Below are 24,619 nucleotides of genomic sequence, written 5' to 3'. Positions count from 1 at the left end.
TGCCTGGGAGAAGGCTGAAGTCTGACATGGTGATAGCTAGGCCAAAGCCACAATGACTTCCCAGTTGGCCTATAACTTTCAGGACCTATTTTCTCTTGTTTTTCTTTTATTATTTTTATAGAAATTCTATTATAATGGTAATTGATTACATTTCTCAACTTGTATTTCATTTCAAGAGCTTGTAAGACTGTTGTATTTGTGGTTTCATAAAATATGAAATACCAGGAGACAGGGCCCTCCCCAAACCAGATATGCCTTCTTTTATGGGAAGGGATTATATAGAAAGTTAGCAAAGTAGAGCATGCCAGGCATAAACAAAAATGACATATTGCATGGAAACCATAATCCCCATGTCTATGGAATGTCTGCTGAGTTTTGTGATTAGCATTATTGGGCTGTGAGGCTGATGGGTGCCAAATGGCAAAGCAAATGATGAGCCAGACTTCTTTCTCTTACACACTTTCTGCTTTGTCTTAAAATATTATTCCCAAGCTTTAAATACTGAACACTCCACTGATATCACCCTGATCAATATAAAACTTCTAATAAAGGGGGAGAGGAGAAGACTCATCTTCAAATGTTCTGGGTTAGAGACGACCTACCTACTGACAGTGCCTGTGCCATGCCAGCCCCAGGAAACACCCCAACCAGTGGTTCTAAATGCTCTAGACACAGTAAATACTGTACTGGAAATAAAGTAGTAATAATAGTAATAGTCAGAAATAATGACAGCGATAATAACTCTTGTGGGGGCCTACGTTACTATTTGGAAACTGATTTTATATTTCACTACCCATATGCAAGCTTTTGGCTGCTTAGCACCTTTGAAACTGGCTATCCTCATCTCCTTCTTAAACTCCTGAAGCTAAGCACACAATTAAAGCATCAGTGGTCAATCCAAAACATAACCATGCCAATTATGAACGAACCCATTATCCCAGAGTGGAAAGCTTCTTAGGTGGTAGTTGCCAGTCCAGCAGCCTCAAAAAAGCTGCAAAAAAAAGGGTGGTTTTTTTTTTTTAGTCTTTGGCAACATGTTTGCCTCAAAAATAGACCCAAACCACGCACACACACACAAACACACACACATACATGCACTGGTGTTAAGCTGGTGTATTTTCAGAGCAAAAAGGGACTTCTTGAGCAGTCACGCATAAAACCTTACATGGACATGATCCTGAATTTGCAGTTTTTCCAGTTCGGTAAGCAGCCACTTCACCAACCACCCAGTCAGTGGGAAAGAAGATTATGAGTCTCAGATAACTAACATTGTGGCTTTTTACCCAAGATTAATGTTATTTTATAAAGGCAGCACCAATATGTGCATTAGGAAAGTCATCCTCTTAAGACAGTTCTCCCAGCTTTGTTGAGGACTGATGCAGGGGCTGACTCAAACCCTTTTGGAGACAGAGGAGAGAGTCTCATTGATTCCAGTGGGTTTTGGACCATGCTTGTTGTTTAGTCTGAGCTGAGGTTTACCAAGAATACCAGGGCTGCATGCCAGTGGTACACCACTAGAAGTGGAAGGGATGGCACTGTGCCCCAGCTGTGGGGTTGTGCGCCAGGGATGGAAAAAGCCATGCCCCTGAAAAACAAGTGATGTCAGGGAAATTACCACAGATCAACCCTGTTTCTGCATGTGCTAGACACACACAAGGTGTGCAAATGCTCTAAGTAGTTCCACCGGTATCATACCACAGACTGGAGCATAATGCAGAGGTGCCTCGTGTAGCTTAAAGCATGTCAGCCTGGATCCCGGCAGCAGGATGGTTCTGTCTTGGTGGCAATACAGAGATCCATATGAATGAATGCACCCCCCTTAGAGGCTGCACATCCACTGGCACATGGATAGACCATGCAAGGTACCTCAAGTGCTACCCATTCAAATTTGCTGGTTTGTATAGCAAAAACCAGTTACCACTTAGGAGGCTTACAACAAGGAGAAAATTAAACAAAAGAAAAAAAAAGACAAAAAGTTGAGGTCACTTGGGACTCCGAAAAGTCCTCCTGTGTGTCAGACACTCAACCCAGCTAGTACAGAGGCTCTTTGATGAGAACTTAGAACAGTAACATGCAAAGAAAAATGGTATTTCCCAAAAGAGCAAGCACAAAAGATGTATTAAGTGGTAATTTCATTCTCAAATGGTTTTGGAGCAACAATTGGTAGCACTTAAATCAACATTTGCACATGATTAAATCTTAATGACAGCTAATTATTTCTGGCATTTCTTTAAAACTCAGTATCAGCCAAGCTGATGTTGGAAAAATTCTGCTGTGCTTTCACTGCAGCTAACTTTCAAAATGCTTTTTCAATGAAATCATCACACTGCTCATGGCAAGCGAAATTTATCTGTGGCCTGAATAAGACTCTGTGTTCCACTACAGCCTCCCTTAAAAAGATTGATTACCTACTAGTAAATGGAGTTCTTCCAAGCTACCTTTTTTTAGCCCCACCCATGGGCATGATGGAGTCGCATGGGTGAGTGTATTCAGAGACCACTGAGAAGTCCAAGGATTTAAATGTTGTTCAAGAAGCACCTAGGGCCTCGTGAGAGTATTTTCACAGGAGTGAATTCCACTGTAACTGCATAACATGACTTGTACTCCTTCATTATAATAGAATTGCTCATACTTAATTTGATAAAATATGTAAAGAACAATAAACAGAAAAGTAAGTAACAGTATGACATATGCAATCTCTAGATTTATATTATAGCACCTTACTATAACAGGGTGAATCTTTTGGTCTGACTCAAGAGCAATAAATAGCAGGAAATAATATTATTACATTCAAGTGAAAAATTGACAATATGGTGGCACAAAGGGCTCATTAGATTTATGGAGCTGGAAGAAATATAATGTCTGTACCAACATAATGGATTTAAAGAAACTCAATTTGATACCATCTGTGACAATCTGCATTATATATACAGCAACAGCAAGGTAAATGACAGCTTGAATTTAAACTTTTCTTGCTTTATTTAATTTAAGGTAGGCCCTTAGGCTATATTTTCTGGTGCTGTGCAACAGGGTCTAGCTTTAAAAATACTGTTATTGTTAAACAAACCCATGTAGCCAATCCCTCTGCAGACCACTGAAAATAACCCTTTAATTTCATTCTAATGTTATTGCTTCAGTACTCACAGGAATGCTAGTTCTGAGACTGTTATGTTTTGAGATTTAATGTGGGGCAATTACAGCCAAAGTGTATCTGGGGAAAGTCCTAGCAGAGTGAGTCCATTTCTGCTTTGAGTGGGTACTTAATTGTTGATGTGTAAGGGGTTCAGTAGGCTCCTAAAATTTTATACGCCTTTCCAGACAGCAGAATATATGGCCAGGAAGTAGCCTAACACACTGAGAAGGGAGAGCTGGACAGCAAAAAGTTGCAATGTTAACTATTCTCTGGTTGCCATTTTGTGGGGTCTGTTACCCTGCTTTGTATCCTTTTTACACAGACCTAGGCTCCACATAGGAAGATGATTACACAGAATACTCTAGAGATCCTAGAGGTAGCACTTCTGTGGCTCTGCAATGTGGCTGTGGTATTTCAGACTCCTTTGGGACAACCCAGATTTTAAAATAGGTGTAAACAGATCAGGTACAGTTTTACTAAAAATGAAAAGCAGCTCTAGCTACTGCATGTGTTAACTTGTAACATATGAAGCATTTTTAAGAGCTGAGCATTTCATTCAAGGAAATAAATTTATGGACTGCAAATAAGCAAGGTGAGGAAGGCTTCTGCAGAAAAGAAAATGCAAAGTAACCTGCAGAATGGCAGGGAACCTCTAGTCTGTGAATAGAAAGTGTGACCAATACTATGTATGTGATGAATAGCACATAATCTGTCAGGAAACCAGTGAAACACCAACATCAAATGGCAAATACCTAGCAGGACTTGAGGACAAAATAAATGGTTTTAGATTTGTAATAGATGTATAAATTGCATGTGACATCCATATTGACAATACTCTTCAGTATCATATCAGAATATTTTACATGATTTATTTCTGATAAATATTTTTTTTAATGCAATGTTTGAGTCATACACAAGTTTTTCTTTCTATTCTGCAACTAGCAGGAATATTATAGACTAGGAAGCCTTCCAATTCCTGAAGTATAATAACACTATACATATTACATGCACATATATGTGTGTGAGTTTTAGAAATGCCACAACATATTTACAGTTGTGTAATATCTAGATCTATTTTTAGGCATGTGTTAGGCCTTATAATACTTCTTAGAAGCAATAAATAGGGTATCTTAATTAAAAAATATATTTTTAATTTTTATGTTATGTACAAGCATGCAATACATGCACAATTTTTTTTTTTTATTCTGTTAATCTGTTCTTTTTTTGGTAGTCTGTAAGTGATTTTTTTTTTATGTTTTTTTTTTCAGTCTTAGGAATTATAGTTAAGTACTAATTTTCCTTGTTTTCTCCAGTTAACAACTCTGCATTGATCTGTCAATAGCGGAGGCTGTCAAATCCAAGATTAATAAACAAACCTCTGCTTCCAATGCTGCAGGTTATTTTCAATTCAATGTAGAAAGAATTACATTTCTTCCCATTATATTTTCAGCCAAAACATGCCTTTTAGAAAACCAGTGTTCTGATCAAAACCATTTTGCAGTTCAGAGCAGTAACTTGTACAGCCTCTTCCAGCAGCATAGCTCATGTGCCAGCTCATATGCCTGTTCATATCGGGAAAGAACAGCCACCTCTGGGCTGTTCATTTTCTAGTGATGAACACATTAAGCATCTCTGAGTGATGCTGTCCAGAGAAAAATGAAGAACTTCTAGTTTTCATGTGCTGCTCAGCTGATTTGCACTAAACTCCAAGTCCAAATGATGGAGTAGATAGACCTAATGATATTTTTTTTTAGAGAAGAGGCACACAGAATTGCTTCTTTTCATCCCTTTACTTCTGTAATGGTGGTAAAAGTGGTCAGGATAGTGCAAAAGCATATTACTGGGGTTCCAGATGCCTTGGCAACTCTTGGGTATCACGTCTTTATAAAATTAACAGCTCTGCTGGAAAATAGGAATTAAAATTATGCCTCATGACTAATCAAAATTGATTGATTTAAGGACAATTCCCCAATGCTCAGATTATACATCCTTGCAGAAGTAGATACCTGTTCTGCTAGTAACAGATAGTGTGAAAACCAGGATACCTCTGTAGGAAAGGCAGATATTTCTCTTCACAAAGGGCAGCTCAGGCAGTCTAAACCAGCAGCCACTTCCTGTCTATTGACTGTGCAGGTAGCCAGGGTGTCACCCTAAGGGGATATTAATAGAAACTAGCATACACTAATCAAAAAGAGCACAAAGGAAGGAGAAATTATAGTCATTAGAAGATATGTCCAAGTAGCCTGTTTAATTCAGGGCTTCTGAATGCTTATCCATCCCTGAAAAGTTCACATATAGAAGGTGAATATATCTTAGATTGGGGAGATATGGGTGGCAAATCCCCTTCCTGGCCCCCCAGATTCATGAACCCAGCCATCAGGTTGTAAAACATGTTGAATACAAGCCTGCCCTGTCCTGTCTGCTGAAATCAAGCTGCCAGGCAGGCAGCAAAATGCAAACTGAGGGTTCAGGTGAGAGATGGAGAGCCTAAATCCAGCCCCACTCCAGCCCCTTGCTTTCTGGGTTACTTCTGTTTTTATTCAACAATGGCACAACCCTCAGGAGAGAAGCAAAGGCCCTAAGCACAGGACCTCTTCCAGCTGCACACCCAAACACACATCTATCCACAACAACACTTCAGGCCTCTCTAGATAGCAAGGCAAGGCTTGTCTGAGTTCCTAAATCACAGTATAATCCTTACCAGTCTTGCTACCAAGGATTAGACAGGACACAGTTTCAGCTAATAAAAGACAGAATTACTGCACACAATTTTGTCCCTAAACCACTATAGAAACAGCCAAATACTTGTGATTCATGAACTGAACATTAATGTTCAGGTTAGGTATGTATTTCAGGAATCCAAGACAGCAAGTTCAAGATTCTGGCTTGATGATTTTAAAAATGTGGTTGCAACAATTGCAAACGGATCTGTATAATCTAGACTCTTCCTTAATATCTGGCAGTACATCAAAATAGGAGTATGTGAATGACTAACTTTAGTTATGCATTACAAATTATTACCACTAATCTCAGTAACAATTAACATTAATTATCTACTCTCATGCATTTTATGACATTTACGCTGTGAAAAACTATGATTAGTTGTCTTAAAGAAATGCCAGCACAGATACTTAGAGGTAAGTTTTAGGAAACAGGTGAACCTGGTTTTGAATTAGTACTCCATTTGTGATTATATCTGTGCATTTGCTCAGAACAAAAAAAAAAAAAAAGAAAAAAGAAAAAACTCACTAAAACTGTGAATAAATTCTGAATAAGAAGAGTTACAAGAAGACTTCTCTAATTCTCTGTAACTTCAGGTCACCATTTATTTCTTCGTATTTCAAATCTTTGACTATTCACTAGAAATCCTGATTTGACTTCAGCACAATTTCTATCCTCACTGGTGAAAAGTGTAGGTGTGATAAGCTGTCAGCCACTTTGCCCTGCTTGTAGTGCTTGTCACATTAGCCCAGCAAGTGTGAACAGTAACCACAGTGCTCATGGTTGAGGTTTTTCTAAACAACTGGTCCTGGGAGATGAGATCAGTAGGCAGGTGTTTCTGGCAGAGAGATGTGAAGCACAGACTTCACTGGTACATCACCAATAATTGCGAGCAACCGACTCTCTGGACCTCTGCCCTTCAGCACCACCAAAGGAAAACTGTTTTGACAGTCAGGCATTTGAAACAGGAAAGCACTTGTTTGGATAATTTCCTTGGAAAAAAAATAAAAATCTTCATTGTGATTTTCAGATGGAAGAAATCCATAGAGTGCTCCTATGCTTGGGGGAGATACCAGTCAATATACACAACTTCACTGCATTACTTTCCGCTTAATCGATTCAATTCTCCTTCATAGAGAAATTGATAAAAAAAAAAAAAAGTCCCAAGATAACTGTTAAAGCACTGACATGCTGTGGCTGCTGCCTATTGAACTGAGTAATTTCTTTTCTTGTTCCTTTCTACTCCCCTGCTTGTCTCCATGCATATGCTTTTTCTTCTTAAATCCAACTCCAGGGTTATGTTTTTTGGCACTGTTTACATTAAATATAAAAGTAAAGATAGATAGCTCACTCCCTCTGCCACTGCAAGAATTTACTTCCTGTGCTTCTCTGCTTTATTATATTTAGAGCAAAGACAACTGCCCAAGTTACTGTATTTTCAGAGCTTTCATTGAGTGTTATTTCACATACACCACACCCTAACACAGATCAGTGCTACCAGCCAGATTACAGCAAACTCACATTTTGCTAACTAATACATACTCTTTCACTTAGCATGCAATGCAAGTTCACATCCAAAATTATCCTCAGTAAGAAGAAACACAGTAAGGTGTTGCACAAGCTCATGAGAAGACGGTGCCTGTAGCACCATTTGAAACTCTCACAACACCTGAATAGGGCTGGCAGGCGTGACCCACAACGTGCAGCAGACCTGTAGGCTTCCAGGACAGCAGCTGGTGGGTAAGTGGGGTACCTTAGGGCATCTAAAATGCTTCTAGATTCAGATTTAGACAACTGAGCTAGACACATCTTAAGAAAAGTAAACTTGAGCCACGCTAACACTGGCCTTGTTACCTTGACCCATTAACTTGGTTTGGGTTACACTCCATCTTGATGGTGACTCTGGCTGGAGGCTGTGATAACCAGTCTTGCTGGGGAACACGGGGACTCATCTTTGACGTCTGCCCATATTCACTGGAGGAGGAGGCTGTCATCTCTGTCTTCGCAAGGTGGGGTGATCCGTAGGCACACTCAAACAAGGACTGGTCTTCACTCACCACAGATAACGCTTCCTGCAAACCAGAGAAGAGAAGTAAGCACGACCATGTTTCAGAGTAAAGGACTTGTCCATCTCATGAGAAGATGAACAGCTGGTCATCTGCTGAAATGCTCATTACTTTTTAGGCATGCTACTGCTGTCAGTGGAGGTGAGGATTCGTGGTGCAAGATAAGCCATCAGTATATGGCAGGAAGACAACCTCTCCCCTGTGGAGACCCTTCCCACCAGCGGCTGAGAAGATGCACAAACGCACACTACCAAACACTTGGGAATAGTGGCCCTAGGATAGGAGCTGGAAGAAAGGAGAGGACAGGACAGACAGCAAAATTGAGACCTCTGGCATCCCAGGTAGGAATGCAGAGGGCCAGATACGCCAGGGTAACAAGCAAGCTGCCATCTCTGCATGAACTGCCCCTGCTAGGAGCTACCAAAGCCAGGCCTTGCTTACTCACTGTGAGCTTCTCTTCCTTCCTCTGGGGCACAGGCCAAGTCCCTTCTGGACAGGGAGCCAAGACAGCTGGGTGCATCCTCCACTCCAGGGACCCTGCTCTTTCTGCCAGTACCAACTGCCAGCTTCAGCAGAGGCTCCTGCCACCAGCCCTGAAGAGATACCATGCCCACCATCCACCTCCCTCTCTCACGGCAGACCTTCTTGGTGGACCTCCTGGCTGGGCATCCCACTCTGGTACTGTGGGAAGGGCTTCCCTAGCCACCTTCCCGTGGCAGCACTGCAGTTATGGCCCTCAAGGGTGGCAGGCCTGTCAGTGGCAGGGTGGCTGCCATCATGACTACATGCCAGACAGAGAAAAGGCCACCTTCTCTCCCCACCACCATGCATTCGCATTGGCCCCAATTCCTTCCCCATGCTATCTGGAGCCAAGCTAAGGCAGTGAGGCAGTGCCTGGTCCCGGCTCAGGCAGCCAGCATGCCATTGGGAAGCTACAGGAAGGGCTGATGCTGTCAAAGGGACCCTCCTGCCTGAGCCAAGGCTCCCTAGCCATGCACCTAGTCTGGGCTCCCACCCTCCTCCTGGCCCCCAGCACAACACAGGCTCAGGGGTCACCCTTTCAAAAGCAGCCTTCCAAGCAAAGCCTCCCTCTCTAGGAGCTACTTATGGTGAACATAGGACATAGGGGGTCTAAACAGACAGTAACCCAAACAGCGACTCCCTCCTCGCACCCTAGTGCTATGGCTTTGCCCTGTGATGAAGTGGAACATGAGTGCAGCCTGACACTTCCCTCTCCACCAAATGTGGCCCCTGACAGCACTATGGTGCAAGCCCCAGCAGCAGGCTGGTGGAGGAGGCTCGGTGTGCAGCACACCAGATGACGGCTGCCATGGAGGCGGCCAGCTGGCCATGGCTGAAGGTGCAGGGGCCAAGAATAGGGGTGTGAACCGAAGCCAGATTTGGGGTAGGATGATCGCGAGGCAGCTTGGGTGGGCCTGTGCTGCTGCCAGCCCTGTGCTGACAGCCGATGGGAGGACAATAAAACTGTGTGGCTCTGTCAGCAGAGGAGGATGCGGTGGAGAAGGGAGAGGGGAAAGAGAGTGATGGGAAGCTGGGCGTCTGCTTGCAGGCTCCTGCCTTCCTTGGCTACCAGAAAAGGATTTGCACAAGCTCCAGCAGTTGCACGCTGCCCTAAAAATCAGCAGTTGTAGTTGCTCATTTTAAGGGGGTACGCATTTATCATTCCTTTTACTTGCCTGGTTTGTGAGCCCTTGGGGCGCACTCTGTTAATATGACCTATGAAGTTTTCTCTGAAACCTCTTCTTATTACTTCTGATGAAAATTGAGATCATCCCTTCACCTCTGGTATGAGGAATGGGATCCCAAGCAGCCCTTCAAATGCCACAAGACTTGTGACTGAATTACTAACAAGTAACGCTTCCTGTTACAGAGCAGGATGCAAAATTCAGGCAGCTATCTGCACCATTTCATTAGTGCTTTTCAGACATTGTCCAAGTGCAAAGGTCACCCACCAAGCTGTCACCATTAACTCCCCAGTTAACACCCCTGCTTTGCACGCTCTTCTGCCAGCCTGCGCCCAGCTACTGAACTACTGTCTCTTGGGTCTCTGGGGGCATGAAGAGAAGGGATGCCAGAATAACACTTCTCCTTTTTCCCATGCCTCTCAGACTCCTGTGTGTTTCTGGCCTGCTAAAAGCTGTTGCTGGTGGTGGTCTGAAGCTTTTATGATAAGCTGTTTCTGGGAAAGCCTGCAGACAGCTCTTGCTTTTCAAGGAGGAGCAGGGTGAGGTGGCTGCTGGTCCCTTGCTCCCCAAAGATTGCTCCCTGGCTAAACTGCCCTGAGAGACAGCTGGAGGACTTGCTGTGCTTGGGTATAAAGTAGCATGCATCATATCACAGGAACCAAAGAAAGAAAATGTTACACTAGAAGGAAAATAGAAATTTCTTTCTTAGCAGTCCATAACTGTTTTTCCAGGTGATCACAATGCATCCCATTCCTGAGACTATTTACTGCACAGTTCCCTATTTTCTGCCCCACTGTAGAGCTAGCAAGTGAGCCAAACCCCATGAAATAAAATGTTAATTTTGGAAGAGCTAGCTCCAGTATATGCATGAATGTGTGAATTATACAGGACAAAGCAGATACAAGGTTGCAAATACAACAGGCATAATGCTATTTTACTCTGTAAACCATTTACTAATAGACCTTTTCAAAACAGGCTTCAATCACTATATAATGGATATTATTTCTCATCCTCTCACACATATGTGAAACAAAGCAAATTTATTCTGGTTCCTATTAAACTTGACTCCACTTAATGTAAGTTAATTTATGAATATTTAGGGTAAGTATAACTGTAAACAACAACAACAAAAAAGGGTTTTCTATTTATTTGCATTACTAATGACAGTATATATTGCTTGTGCTATGGATGCCTATTATGTTGCACAAACAGGTAAAGTACACACATTTTAACTTCCTCAGGAGGACAACAAATGCTGCAAATATGATCCCAATTAATAAGGGTTATGTGAATATCTAAAGACTATGACAAAAACAAGACAAGCATAAATTAACCCAAGAGACAGACTCAGACTTCATTCACATTTCAGGAGAAAAAAAAGCCTCATTATTCATGGAGAAATAATTATTAAAAAAGCTCATTTTACTAGCTGGAGTTTTGTTCTGATTTAATAGCAAACACTCATCTGTACTCCATCCTGCTAGTTATCAGTTAGTGCACGCTGACAGGTCTGTAAAAACTCTGTAGGAATAACTGATTTTCTGCCAACTTTACACACTGTTGGGTCAGTCCTTACGTGGAAGACTTATGAATGTGTACTCTACGATAGTGAGTATCTCTGATAATTTACTCCAAGTACTTACTGATCTTTGCTGGCCAGTCTTGAAGGACAGCAGGACATGCATCACCCCTCTGCATCACCCCTCCCTTGAGCACATTACAAAAGCTGAACTGGCCATCTAAGCTTTTGCACAATTTTGAGGAGTCAGCATAACCGAAGAACATTGTCTAAACTAGAATTAGCCTTACTTCCTCTTTAACCATCTTTCCTCTCTCACATAAGTGAGCTTGAGGTTTCAATGTGGGAAACATGGAAACTATGTGTAACATCTGCTCTGCTATTCATCCTGCCAGCCAGGACTCAGGCATACCAATTGTCCTGTCCTTCAAATGCAGCTAGGACCACTGATGTCAATTTATCAACAACCCCTACAGGTGATATATGTGGTCCTTGAATATTCAAGAAAACCATTTTCTGCAACAGACAGGTGGGAGCCGTGTGTCCACGGTTGGCAGCTGCTGCCTGTCTTCCTCGTAGTGATCTTAAAAGCTGAGGATTTCTGGCCCAGGCTTTTCTGAATCCAGTGACCTTGCAAGGCATGGTGATGCTGAACCATCAGACTTCATACAACCCAATACAACCTCATGTGAAATTTGTATTGTGAAAAGCATAAAAATAGCATCAAGAAGTACAAAGCATTTCTCAGCTATACAAGAATATGACATAATACGATATCCCCCAAAACAGACAGAAAATGTGCTTCAGCTGCTCCTTCCATGCATCATTTCATCTTGTCTTTCCTTGGTTTCACCTTAGTAATTAAAGCCTTCAAGCCTTAAACCTACATAAGCTATGAAAGAAAAGCAATAATAGCAAACTATTTTACTGAACAGCTGACAGAAAGCAGTATAGATATTTATTTCTTAAACACAGGGACTTAAAAATGTGCTTTTTCCTATAATTCTAAATGCAAGATTTTGGACCAAATGTAATATAAATACCGTCAGCATTCACTGTGATAAAGAACAGTCACATGGTCTGGCCATATATAAACGTAGACAAAACTATCAATACTGACAATTTTTTTGGCAAGGTTTTTTTACATATGGATACCAGTTCTATTTCTAGTAAATACTTTTCATTACTCATTTGCTCTTTTTTTATCATCCATTATAATGCTGTTTCTGGAGCAGTTTGGCAACATTAAGCAGTAAGTGGGCTAAAGCAAGGTAAACATTTATAAATATTATAAAATAGATGCTTTTAATCTCACCGAGTTTTGTACCTTTATGGTAATAATTTTAGTAGTGGATGGATGATCTTGGATTTCACATGACAATAATATATTCTTATGACAGCTCAGAAATGAAGCCTTTCATTTCTAGTAATCAGTGTCTGGGACAATGTTATATGAACTAAGCATCACGTACAGTGGCATCTGGAGAAGATCTTTCATGCAAGTCAGTAGAGAGCTGTTGGTATTATCTGAGCTCAATATTGGACATGGATTTTCTTTATTTCATCTTCCCTTCTGCACATACTCTTATGACATCACCAGCAAAACATAAAAATCTTTTCCTTCATTAAGAGTTTTTTATTCTTTTCATCACTTGTACTTCTTACTTGGACTTTCTGTACTAATGATAAAAAGAGCAAAATGACTTCTCTATTTGGTTTTGACCTATACTTCACTGATAAGTAAAAATGAAAAAATAACAGACTGACAATTTGTAGAACAATAGGTACAGCAACGCCTTTAAAGTAGGCATAAAGTCATGAGGACAAAGGTGTTTACTTAATCAAATGCAAGATTACTTGGCCTACAAGCATGAAATTACAGGAAATGTGACTGAAGTAGCTCCTATCAGTATATGAAAGATGGCCTGTCTTTTATATGCAATGTCAGGATTTAAGAGCAAAGACTTTTTTTCCTAAAGTTTGATCAAACTTAAGAAATGATTAAAGGTGGCAATAGGGTGTGCAGTTGTCTCGCATAATTTGTTTGTGCTGATGGTTACTGGGTTAAGAATACTTCAGCAGTATTTTAAAAAATTTTGGAGGCCATTCTAACCTGGAGGTGCTTTTTCTCAAGTTAATTCTGATTAGGGAACATGCCACTTTGTGCATGACATACGTTTGTCTTCTGTCCCTCCATGTCATCAACCCAGCTTCCACTTTAGACATGATATCATTTCCACTTGTTTGTACAGCAATCAAATGGAATCATAACTCCAGGAGGTACCCTCGTAGTACGTGTGTGTATACATATATCTCAAAATACTAAGATCATTTTTTTTGTTGTTTTGTTTTTTTTTTTTTTTTAATTTCTTATAATAGTCACATGGTTTACTGCTTAATCCCTGTGACAGAAAAGGTTTAGTAGATCTTTGTTTATGTCAGTTGTCTGCCCAAAATCTATCAAATGACTTGCCGCTCAAAAAAATGTTTCTAGAACTTTGACAATCAGGAGCATACTGGCCAGCACTGTCAAAATCCTAGCAGGCAAATAGCACAGTAGTAGGATGAAAAATATTGACTGCAAACCAGTTGGACACTGGGCATGAACTACACATAAAGAGGAGGATGCATGAGGAGAAACAAATAAAGCAACAGCCCTCATTGTGCACTGAGAGATGCTGCAGACAGTAAAACATATTTATTACTTGTAGAGTCATCTTGTTGGAGTCAGCAGTCCCACACACCAAAACAGGCCTGTTGCCCTTGACTATGAGGGGCTCGCAATAACACTGGAATTGAGAAATTTTAATTAGCTTCGCCATATGGCATTGCATTTATATAATCTATATTTGTCATTGCATTTATATTTTTTGAAACACAATGGTTTTGTATTTCTCCTCATTAATGTAATCAGCTTCTAGTTCTTCTCTAATCTGATTTCATGATAATATATACACAAATACAAGTTTAGACCTCCACACAGCCACAATCCATTCAGACACAGGCTGTTTCCTATCACTTGTCGGATGTCTACGGTTGGTCAGAAAAAATAATTCTCCATTCTGTGAAGAACTCTGACATACTGGGACTTATTTTCATTTTAAATTAGACACAAACCTGTTATATGAAAACTTTTACCAAAACATTTATTAAAAGGAAGAATTGTAACACAGTGGTGTGTGTTCTGAAGATGTCAAAATATTCTAATAAACAGTGATATTTGGAGAGGACCTGCACTTTCTGAAGGAAGATTGTTCTGATTAAGATCAGGCAATCAGCTCTATTAAGTGTTTCCATGCTTTTTTGCACTTGCTATCCCTTGTGTACTTGTTGAAATTGTGCGCGATCCAATTACATACATTTGTAACCGAAAGAAAGAACAGGCAGAAGTGTGCAAGAGAGCACATGGTATGCACCTTGGTACACAGCCACTCCACACTTTACCAAGTCACTCTTCTGCCTTGCTACTCTTCTTTCTATTCTTCCCCAGACTGCATCTTCTGATGCTCTAGGAAGCTGTTATCTGGAGTGAAAGCCTAATTTCAAACAGGCCAGGAATGTAAATTCCATGCTGGGACAGAGACCATACATGAGGATGGACACCAGAACCTCACAGAGCAGGCAGTCTTCCAGTCTGAAACTCTGCTCATGTCTGCAACAGGCATCACACGATAAAGCAAGCTGTGGTTGAACTGCTTAAAGAGCTTCTAGCCAAAATTTGCAGTACGGCTTTAAAGACAAGTCTTTAAGCCTTGGGTTCATTGCATCTAGCAATAATCAGTGAAACAAGAGGCAAATGATTGATGTTTCAGCCTTACTATACCTTATTAATCATGATGCTCTTACAACTCTCTTCTGACCATTCACTAAAGAAGCGGTTTTTTAAGACATTCAATATGGTGTGTGGAGCATACTGGAAAAGGTTACTACTTAAAATGCAGTCACCTGAGTCAGGAATTGTAGCACACATCTGGAATATGTTTTCCTTCTAAATTTCTGAGTCTTGGATTCATTAGATCAGACAAAAATCCACATATTATATTCATGAGAGAGTTCACGAACAACAAAAAGCCTTGGCAAGTACAAGATAGGAAAGACAGATGTTGTCCTCACCTCCACCCATGAGAATCTTATTGCCAGCTCAGCTAACATCCTTCACGTATTTGCAAAGAGCACTTGGGTAGTCAGTGTTAATTCAAACACAGGCCCAGTGCTGCCACTTATCTGATTATCTTCACCTCTTGCTGAGAAAAATACAAAGGATGTTTGGAAGCAAAGGAGAGACACTGCCACAGTCCCTCTTGAAAAAAAGGAATAATCAAACATCCATCAAAATGATGTTATGAAATTGCAGGCTAGATTCATTTCTGGGAAACAATAGCAGATGTTTAAGGTCTGATCCTGCAGCCCTCTGTGTAAGCCATCCTCCTGGCTTCACCAGGACTAGTAATGTGAATAGAGGTCTCACAGCTAAGCCCAAAGGTTTAACATTTTGTGTCTTAATGAACAAATTCTGAAACATTATGAATTCAAATGCAGACTGTGGTGCTTTATCATCATTTCTAATATACGGTCATTACTGAAATGTCAGCAAACCCTGTTTTTGCCCAAGCTATTTTAGATACCTCCTTTCATCATAGGGTAATATCTGTAGCATGAGGCATTCACTCCAGTTGCTCAAGTGCTGCATAAGATAAGACAAAAATCATCATTCCACTAATGCAGATGGGGAACCTTTTGTGAGAATGGATAAAATTGGGTTTTTGCTTAGAAAGCATATCCCCTTCATTCCAAGCTCCATGCCATATTTGGGACTACCCTGCATCTGACACACTAAAATTATCACACGAAGTACAGTTGATGAAACACTGACTTCCAGAGATCAGGAAGTGTCCATGAGCATCTGATTTAAAGAGCTGCCATTTCATAATTATTTCATCTGCAGTCTTCAACTAGCAGTAAAATGCAAATGAATAGTTTAACCCCTAACCAAGAGTTAACAAAGGGAAATAGGAAACTTTCATATATGTCTCATGCCCTGGGCACCATCAAAGAAATGCAGTGGGCTTGTTCAAATGCAGTGATGAAAGCCTCCACCCTGCATCTGCTTCAGTGCATGTTCAATGCCCAAGTGACTTCAAGAGGGGTATGCCTGGAAGCAGCTCTGCCCATGCCCATGCCCAACCACCAAAGAACTGCACCAGGCTTCTGAATTAAAGTGGACCTCAAAATTCACAAGACTGTATCAAAAAGCCTAGAAAATGAAGCAGACAAGCTAGTGCTATACAGTGATGAGTCTGATTCTGATTTGCCTTCTGCATGAGCAGAGTGCTGGCAATCTACCCAAAGGCTGAGGCAACAACACGTTTTATCTGCTGCACCAGCAGCTGAATGAACAGCGCTAGGTGGCTGTACGGCTGGAGCAGCACAATGATTGGTTGGGCTCAGAATACATATTCCTGAATAATTACGTCAACTTTAATTCAACAATGGTAAAAACAATACAATTGTATCCTGCAGATTGTATATTGTATGCACATTTTTAAGAAACTGTGGCTTTGTATGCTTATTTTAGCACTTCCATCTACATAAAGAGCTGTAACACTGAAGTTTGAATGACTTTTTTCAGTCAATACAATAGACTTTGCTTCCTTTTAATTTTGATAGTATTGGCAATTATGAACTTGAAGTTTTATCCTTCTTGCCTGTTAACCTGTAAGGCTTCAAAATGCCTAGAAAACTGGGAAAACTTGGATATAAAATTCCATTTCTGCCTCAGCCCAGGGCTAGCCTGTTGCTTCTACCTTGTCTTTCTAGTACAGGACTTTACTGCTCTGAAGGAACAGCTAATATTCTACTTTGTTAAAAAATATGACTATCTGGGGGCTTTTCCAGAAACTTTTCAAGCAAAGATTTCTTTGGCAAAACAGGTGGCAGGTTTCTAAAGTAGCCAGCAGCCCGACTGGAAGTGAACTGAGGCTGCATGCCACACCCACTGTGAACTTTTGCTATTAGATCAAAATAATATTGGGAAAGAGTCTTGGGACCACAGCAGCTGCGCAAAACAAGACACCGATCCCACACTAGGCATGCAAGCCTACCCTTTCCTTTGGCATTATGGGCAGTTTGAATGGGATGTCTTCAAGGATTACTACCCATTTACTGGAGTTAGTCATTTGTTCAGAACTTAAGGCTTTGCTTGAACAAGGTAACTGCTCTGGTACTTCGGCTTTGGAAACTTTATTGAGAAAACTCTTAATGATTAATGATAATAATGATTATTTTCTGCCTCATTCAAAAGACTTGTCCAGTGTTATCACAAAAGGGTAACATTTGCAGTTTTTTCCTGCCATTTAGCCCAAACTGCAAAATTATACATTACATTTATACTATGCTCAATATTTGTTAACTGTGGTGGGTTGACCCACCACATATTTATTTCTATGCAAAATTATATATGCCTATTTTGTGTATATATATATATGCACATATAAGTATACATACACACACATTTTTAGATAATCCCTCCTCAACTTCTGAACAAATTTTAAAGTAAAAATAATTCAGGTATTAAAATACTTTTCTATAAGGCACACTATGTACCAAAGATAAACTCATCAGCAGAGTGATGAGAAATGTATAGAAGGAATGAATAGATCATTACAGCCATTGAATCGATGAAACAATTAAATATTGGATAAAACTGAAAAGAGCACACAAATTTGTTTCCTTTGCAGTGAACCTTTGGTTTTAACAAATGTCTAACAGCATTAAGGAAATAACAACTGGATTACGGCCATGAACTGAGCTTCTAGGTGACCCATCACTTCCCTGTAGTGCCTCTGTGTGTGGTGTTTTTGCACGTGCGCACACGTGCGTGCATGTGTGTGATGAGTCACATTCTGCTTGGAAAGACCGCAGTTACGAGGGACCTTAGCTTCAAATGTACCTTTAGCTATCCCAAAGAAATGGTGGGAAAGCAAACTGGGCATGTTCTCCATTAAATCTGGCTGGTCCTCTCAAACCAGCAGCTGGGCTCAGCAATCAGCCTAGGGAGAGTGAGGGGGAACCCTTCTTGGGCATCTGCAGGGGTGCTTTCCTGAAACTCAACTTCTCTTCAGGGACCCCTTGGAGCTGGAGATCCTCTTGCCAGCTGCCTCAGGCTGACAAGGTCTCAGATGCTCCCCCGTGTTCACCTTCACACATATTTAAAATTCTTACCTTCCTATTTAAAGAACAGTTATTGCATCCAACACATTAATTTGTTGTCTGATAGCTTCTGCAAACTGCTTAAGCCATCTTTATTTGTATGGATGCTTTTATTTACTTCCAAGTGTATTTGTCTTGATATTTTTTGCTGACTTCTCTGCATCAGATAACTGGAATTAAAATGCAAATTGCTATTGCTTTTTAAAAACTCACTACATTAAGGAGTGCTCTCCACTTTTGCATAACACTAAGGGAAAGTGGTTTTGTTTACATTATTCTTCCTTTTCCTCAGCCACCTTTTATTCTGGATCTTCCATGCATACACTGAGCATATACATATATAGTATTATAAGTTTCTCATGGTAATCTCCTTTTTATGAACACATAGAATATTGCTTAGATGGGCAATATTTCTAAATTCAGAATGAACTTTCCAAGTATGCCCACTGTGTATATAAAATATGACTTCCTGTCATGATAACCTTTACAGTGTATAGCCTCACATACCTTCCTGTAATTGTTTATAATGAATATCTTGCTTCATACTCCAGCACGCGTTATTTTAGTCATTTGCCACAAAGCATGACTAATGAAATTAACGCAGGGTTGAATGTCACACACAGTATTATGTCATTCCTGTGTATGCAAAGATTAACGCAGGAGAGTGCTTAGTAAAATAACAATAAAGTGTGTGCTTATGTTTAAGCACATTTTACCTGCTCTGCTGAACCAGTATAAGGTAAAGATATCGTTACGTTTAGCTCAAACATTAACTATGAGATCAGTCAAAGAGAGTGGTATGGTTTTCAATATATTACAGTTAGACAGGTAGCCAAACCAATGGATCAGAAGAAAAAAGTTGTTTCATACCTTTGACAGACAAAGGTTGGAGTGAATGTTCTTTGTTTGTCCCAAAGCAAATAAAACAGAACAACCACAACAAGAAAACCTCACATACAAAGAAAAAATTGCTTTGTGACAGTAAAAACAAAATTAATCCCAAATACACCTGTGGTTTTGCTTTTAAACTTATTACTTCATTTAAGCAATGTAAAGCAATGTCTTTCTAGACAAAATCACCAATCCAAAATCACAAAATATTATTACTGAAGAAAATTAAATTTTATCTTTTTTTTCCATTTTTTTTAATGAGAACTACCTCACAAATTCATCTTTATTGTGCAACTTCTGGCTCTGCAACCATGCTTTCTGTTGAATCTCATATGCAGCAGAAACAGGTTCTGGCCAATTTTTAATTGTACATGTGAAGAAGAAAAGGAAAACATACATGGCAATAACTTCGATGTGGCAACAAGAAAAATCCTGCAGTTCTTCCCTGTAGCAGTATCTTTTCTTAAGTAGTGATTACCAACATTACCACTCTTATGAAAACCATGCCTTGCAGCTCTGATACTGACTGCACTTTTCACTGATACCAACATCAGCTCCAGAAGGAAAAGGCCACCTGCTGTCATTGATGAAAAGTGAGCAGAGAAGTCAATGAAATTAAGACAATCTCAAGTCCAGAACCCTGAAAGATGCATTTACTACAGCAGTAGAAAATATTAAGATGTTTTTCTCCATACCTCGACAGTAAGACCAAGTGTCTAATAAGCATTACTATATGAAGTGAAGCTGTGTGAATGCAAAACTTAAGGTATGCTAAAAGAAAATATTTTGATTTATTTTTCTTTGGTCTGCATTAAAAAATGACCCTCAAAATGCCTTTATATACTGTATGCTATGCCTTCAAACATACAGGAGAGGTATGCAGGCTGTTTCTCTTTTTGGCTGTTTCCCCAAACAAACTCATTTCCTATAAGCTATTCCCGTATCTTTCGTGCCACATCCAGCTTCCAGAAAAACAGCAGGAAAACAAAGTGTGAACTCAAAACAACCCATTTCCACAGAACAATGTGCCATACCAAGGAGAGAGAGAGAGCTAGAATGGGGAGAGCTGAGGAGAGGGGAAAGAGAGAGAGGGAGAGATGTTTTGACGCTGTCAAAGGACTTAAAGGAGAAAGGAAGGAGGAACTTTTAAAAGTCGCAGGGAGGAAGAGTTGTGTAACTGTAAATATGCAACAGGCAAGTTGCCAACTATTTCAAAGGATCTGAGGTTTCAAAATCATCGAGAAGACTAACTGATTTGCACTCTGAGTTTTGAGCTTCCAGGAACACCTTTATATGTCTGAGAGCCAGAAGCTACCATATATTTTTATAGACTACTCAAGCCATACTTGGTCATAATTTCAAGTTGAATCAGTAAGGAATGTAAACAGACACCGTTTATGCTTCTCTGCAATCTAATAAAATGAAAGCATGGACTAAATAAAGCAAAATGATACATGTCGTTCTGTAAGAAAGGAAAACCAGAAGATCATGTTGATTTAGTTGCTGTCTGACCTGAGCAATCTCCAAAATTCCTAGTATTCAGTAAACCAAGCAAACGCATACACTAAACTCCCACAGGTGTAGTGCATAATGGTCATTGAAACACATGTGGTAGAAGTCAATGATAAATGTCATTATGCCATTTTAAAATCCTGCTTCCATATTGGGCTTGTCAAGGATATAAAAGCAGAAAGAAGGAATAAAAGTAAGACAGGAACAAATTATTTCAGCTTTGCTGTTCATGATAATTACACAACTAAGAAAGAAATATTGTACACAAGCTCTTACACAAGTAAGAAGAACCAATAAAGCAACTAGAATGCTTTTCCCAAAATCAAGAATCTACCAGGTTTGAAATCTTTGGGGAGGGAGACACTGCTTTTGCAGTGAAAAAAAATAAAAGTAGTATATTTCTTTTTTCTGTTGGCAAAAGATGCAAAACCACAGACTTTGCAGTCACTCGTAATTAAAACCCACAGTCCAAAAGACCACCATGTGTCAGAAAGACCTGGCATTACTATGAAAGGTATACTCTACAGAGAAGGAGATATGGGGCAACACTCATGTCATGGTACAATGACTTCCTACTGCGGACTTATAAACTGCCATAGCACTGCAGCAAAAAGGATCTTTCAAAGGCCTCGATAGTATTTAGTAACCATGACTGTTGTGCAGTGCTAGATGCAAGAAATAAATGAACTGCTATCTTAGGCGCAGAACTAAGGCAAAGCAGTAGTTAGAGTTTGTCACAAAACACTTGCAGCTAACACAGAAGGGACACAAGCTGAGGGCAATAAATTCAAAGCACAAGTTAAGTGCATGGTGTGACCAGTGTGACTGTCACAGTTGTGCCAGAAGTTATTTTTCAATTAGAATGAGATACACAGAAGATACCAAAAAGTGAAAGGCTACTATGCATGTCAGGCAAGAAGTGGAGTCGAGGTGAAGAGACTGAGGAAAGCGGCGGGAAAAGCAAAGAGCTATTCAGTCTGAAGCAAACCCAGCTAAAACCATAAAAATGACTTATACTTGTCCTGTCTCTCTCTGCAGCTGTTTTCTCTGGCTCCACTCTAGCTGATCTCCCTCTCTGTGCCAACATCATGGTGGCAAAGGGGGAACTGGATGGATCTCTCCATGTTTAAATGCCTTTCAATGGCCCAGGACCGCTCCTGGACCTCACCGTGGAAAGAACATGCAGGAGTGCAATATGCAATGTGCAATAGTGATGGTGCCCTCCTGCTCGCCCCTGTCAGCTGCAAACCCTCCCTGCTATAGATACCTGTACAGGGTATATCCCTGCAGGCTCCTGCTCCTGATGTGGCAAATTCCCTAATGCAGCACATCCCACCAAAGGGAAGATGGATCTCATCCCTCTTGTGCAAAATCCTCCTGCCCTACTGCAGCACTGGGGCTTGGCTTTTGATAATGTCAAGAGCTGCCAACAGCTGAGGTAAGCCAAAGGCAACATCAAGCTGGTAACAGCACTTGACATGAGCACAGGAAGGTGGGCTTTTATTCCTTATTTTCCCTCTGAGCACTTGACAGACTGAAGATTAGAATTTGAGCAACGAAATTCTTATATATTTTCTTATATATTCTTAATATATCATTCAATTCGCCTGGAACGCATCCACTTAATGAGGCTTTTGTAGTGATGGGTGTTCAATACATTTGCAAGTCAAGCAAATAATTACACACGTAAGCACCCAGCCTCAAGCATCCGTGTTTGCACTAGGCATCTGTTCAAAGCATGAATTTCTGAAGATTTTAATTCTGCAGCCAGCCAAAGACAAAGATTGCTGAGGATTTCAAACACTAACTTTACCAAACAAAATTATTATTCAAGGCAAACTAATTTTGTTCCATCAGGGTTAACAGAAACACAGAATTAGTTTTAGTAAGAGAACTCTGGCTTGTCTGAATGTCTTAGAAATACACAAAATCTTTCTTATAAGACACTTCCAGAAAGACAAAAATCTAAACCAGATCTTCAGAAAACAGTTCTTTTGTAAGGATATGGAAAACAGACCTAAGGCTTCAGGAAGATTTTTGCTTCCTCATGTTGGGTATTTCAACACTGACCTGGCATGTTTTAAAGCTGTTTATTACCCTCTGAAGCTTCAGACTTCAGTCACGACTATGGAAAAAATGTTTGCTAGAAACAGCTAAAATTCCTGCTGCATCTTTTTGTATTCTATTTTTTCTACAAATAGGTTTTGTACATTAAGTACACTAAATATTACATTTGTCACATGCCCAAATAATTTTTAATCAGTTATTTTAAAATCCAGTTCTTATTTATGCAGTTCTCAAAGTCCAGAGTTTCTGATTCATTATTTCTAGTAAGATCCCTGAGGATATTTTTTCTAACTCTTACAATACATTTTAGGTTACAGTGAAATTGCCAATTCTTGCACTGAAAACTACAATTCTTGCACTGAAAACTGTCAGCTAAAAATTTTGCATTCCACATTGATCTTTAATACGAGCACTTCCATTGACATAAATAGAACTATTTGTAAGTAAGTGCTAATAGCCTTTAATTTATAGGTGTTCCTCTAAGCACTAGAATAACTTCAGCATTAACTGAGCTTTGTCACAGCCTATGAAATTTTAGCAACTGAGTAATGTGATGTCCTATCTCATGCCAGATGATTAAAGTGCAGAGAGGTTAGTAATGACACCAATTCTGTGGGAAATAGAAAAGCTCTGAAAATCACAGTGAAAGTGTCCCAGATGGGAACCTGAAAAAAGCAGCTGTTTCTGAAAATAGCAATTTTTTCAAGCTATACTGTGAATTTTTGAATATAACTGAAAAGCCTCCTTTCTAGTGCTCTGCCCAATTCATTAACAATAGGATCATGCATGGACAATACTTGCTGTGATTCATTGGTGGTACATAACTTTCTGTTCCCACTGGGCTTACAACATGAGAATTAAAAAAGGTAAAATGCCCTGTACTTAGCCAGCAACAACAGGAGTAATTAGCAGATTATTGATTATACTTCATTATCATTATTTAGAGGGAAAGATACTCCCACACAAGCAAGCTATTTTTCCAAGCATTTCAACAAGACCTAAATTTGCAGAGTCAGGTAACTGTGTTTCTGGTGGAAAGGGGTGTAAGATATTTCTGTGAAGATCAAATCAGTGTGAAACCAGTGCTGTCCTTCAGAAACATGTGTTTAGAAGTTGAAGGCAACTGAGGATTACATAAAGCAGAGAAATTGCAATCTGAGTGAAAAAGAAGAGAGAGGAAGAGATGGAGTATTCTAAAGGAGATCAAAGAAATCTAGAGAAGGAAAGAATATGGATTATTAAAAAAAGTCTGAAGTCTATGAGACTGGAAGATTCTGCTGTTGGCTGGAGTACAACAGAGTCAATCAGAGAAACTGCGAAAGTCAGTCAATCATGAGGACTTTGGTGTGCTGAAGATATCCACACTGGTTACCATTTTTATGACAGAGCATCCATCACTTAGTTTTGCAAGACTTTAATATATAGAGACAAATGAGGTGTGATTTTTTTTGAGCAGTATGCAAAGCTAACTTTAAAAAAAAATTCATTTTATTTCTAGTTCAGAGTTATGCTTTGACATTTGATCAGCAAACCCACAGGTTGTAGGAAGCTTAGAAAGTGAATCAGAAAGGAATACTAAAAGAGAAAGAAAGAAAAAGATACTGAAGGTCAGGGAACTGAACACTTTTATAGCAAGCTTCTGCATTAAACTTCCTGTGCCACCTAAAAGAAGATAGATAGAATCAGAGTTTGTTATTTAGGGGACACGTTGGGTAACAGACTGGAATACAAAGGATGGATATTAACACATTCATACTACAGCAAATACAGAGAATATAGCTTAGGAAAACACAGT

At 39.9% G+C, this 24,619-nt stretch overlaps 2 protein-coding genes across 6 annotated transcripts in view; one reads left to right on the top strand and one right to left on the bottom strand.

Moving 5' to 3' along the window:
• The window catches only part of KCNJ15 (potassium inwardly rectifying channel subfamily J member 15), a 271,050-nt gene that overhangs the window by 81,946 nt on the left and 164,485 nt on the right, over positions 1-24,619 (top strand). The gene's annotated exons all lie outside the window — the stretch shown is intronic.
• The window catches only part of ERG (ETS transcription factor ERG), a 106,708-nt gene that overhangs the window by 24,474 nt on the left and 57,615 nt on the right, over positions 1-24,619 (bottom strand). For all 5 annotated transcript variants that reach the window (XM_061453561.1, XM_061453563.1, XM_061453562.1 and 2 more), the window contains exon 2: positions 7,709-7,926. In XM_061453561.1, the coding sequence (XP_061309545.1) occupies positions 7,709-7,926 (218 nt within the window). The remainder of the gene's footprint in view (positions 1-7,708; positions 7,927-24,619) is intronic.

Source organism: Pezoporus flaviventris, unplaced genomic scaffold (genome assembly GCF_033815535.1).
Source record: "Pezoporus flaviventris isolate CSIRO_AGI_PZ_B2104156 unplaced genomic scaffold, CSIRO_AGI_Pfla_v1 ptg000015l, whole genome shotgun sequence".
In the NCBI taxonomy this organism is placed as follows: Eukaryota; Metazoa; Chordata; class Aves; order Psittaciformes; family Psittacidae; genus Pezoporus; species Pezoporus flaviventris.
The sequence above is the reverse complement of the archived record's forward strand: the minus strand, read 5'-3'. Positions and strand labels throughout refer to the sequence as shown.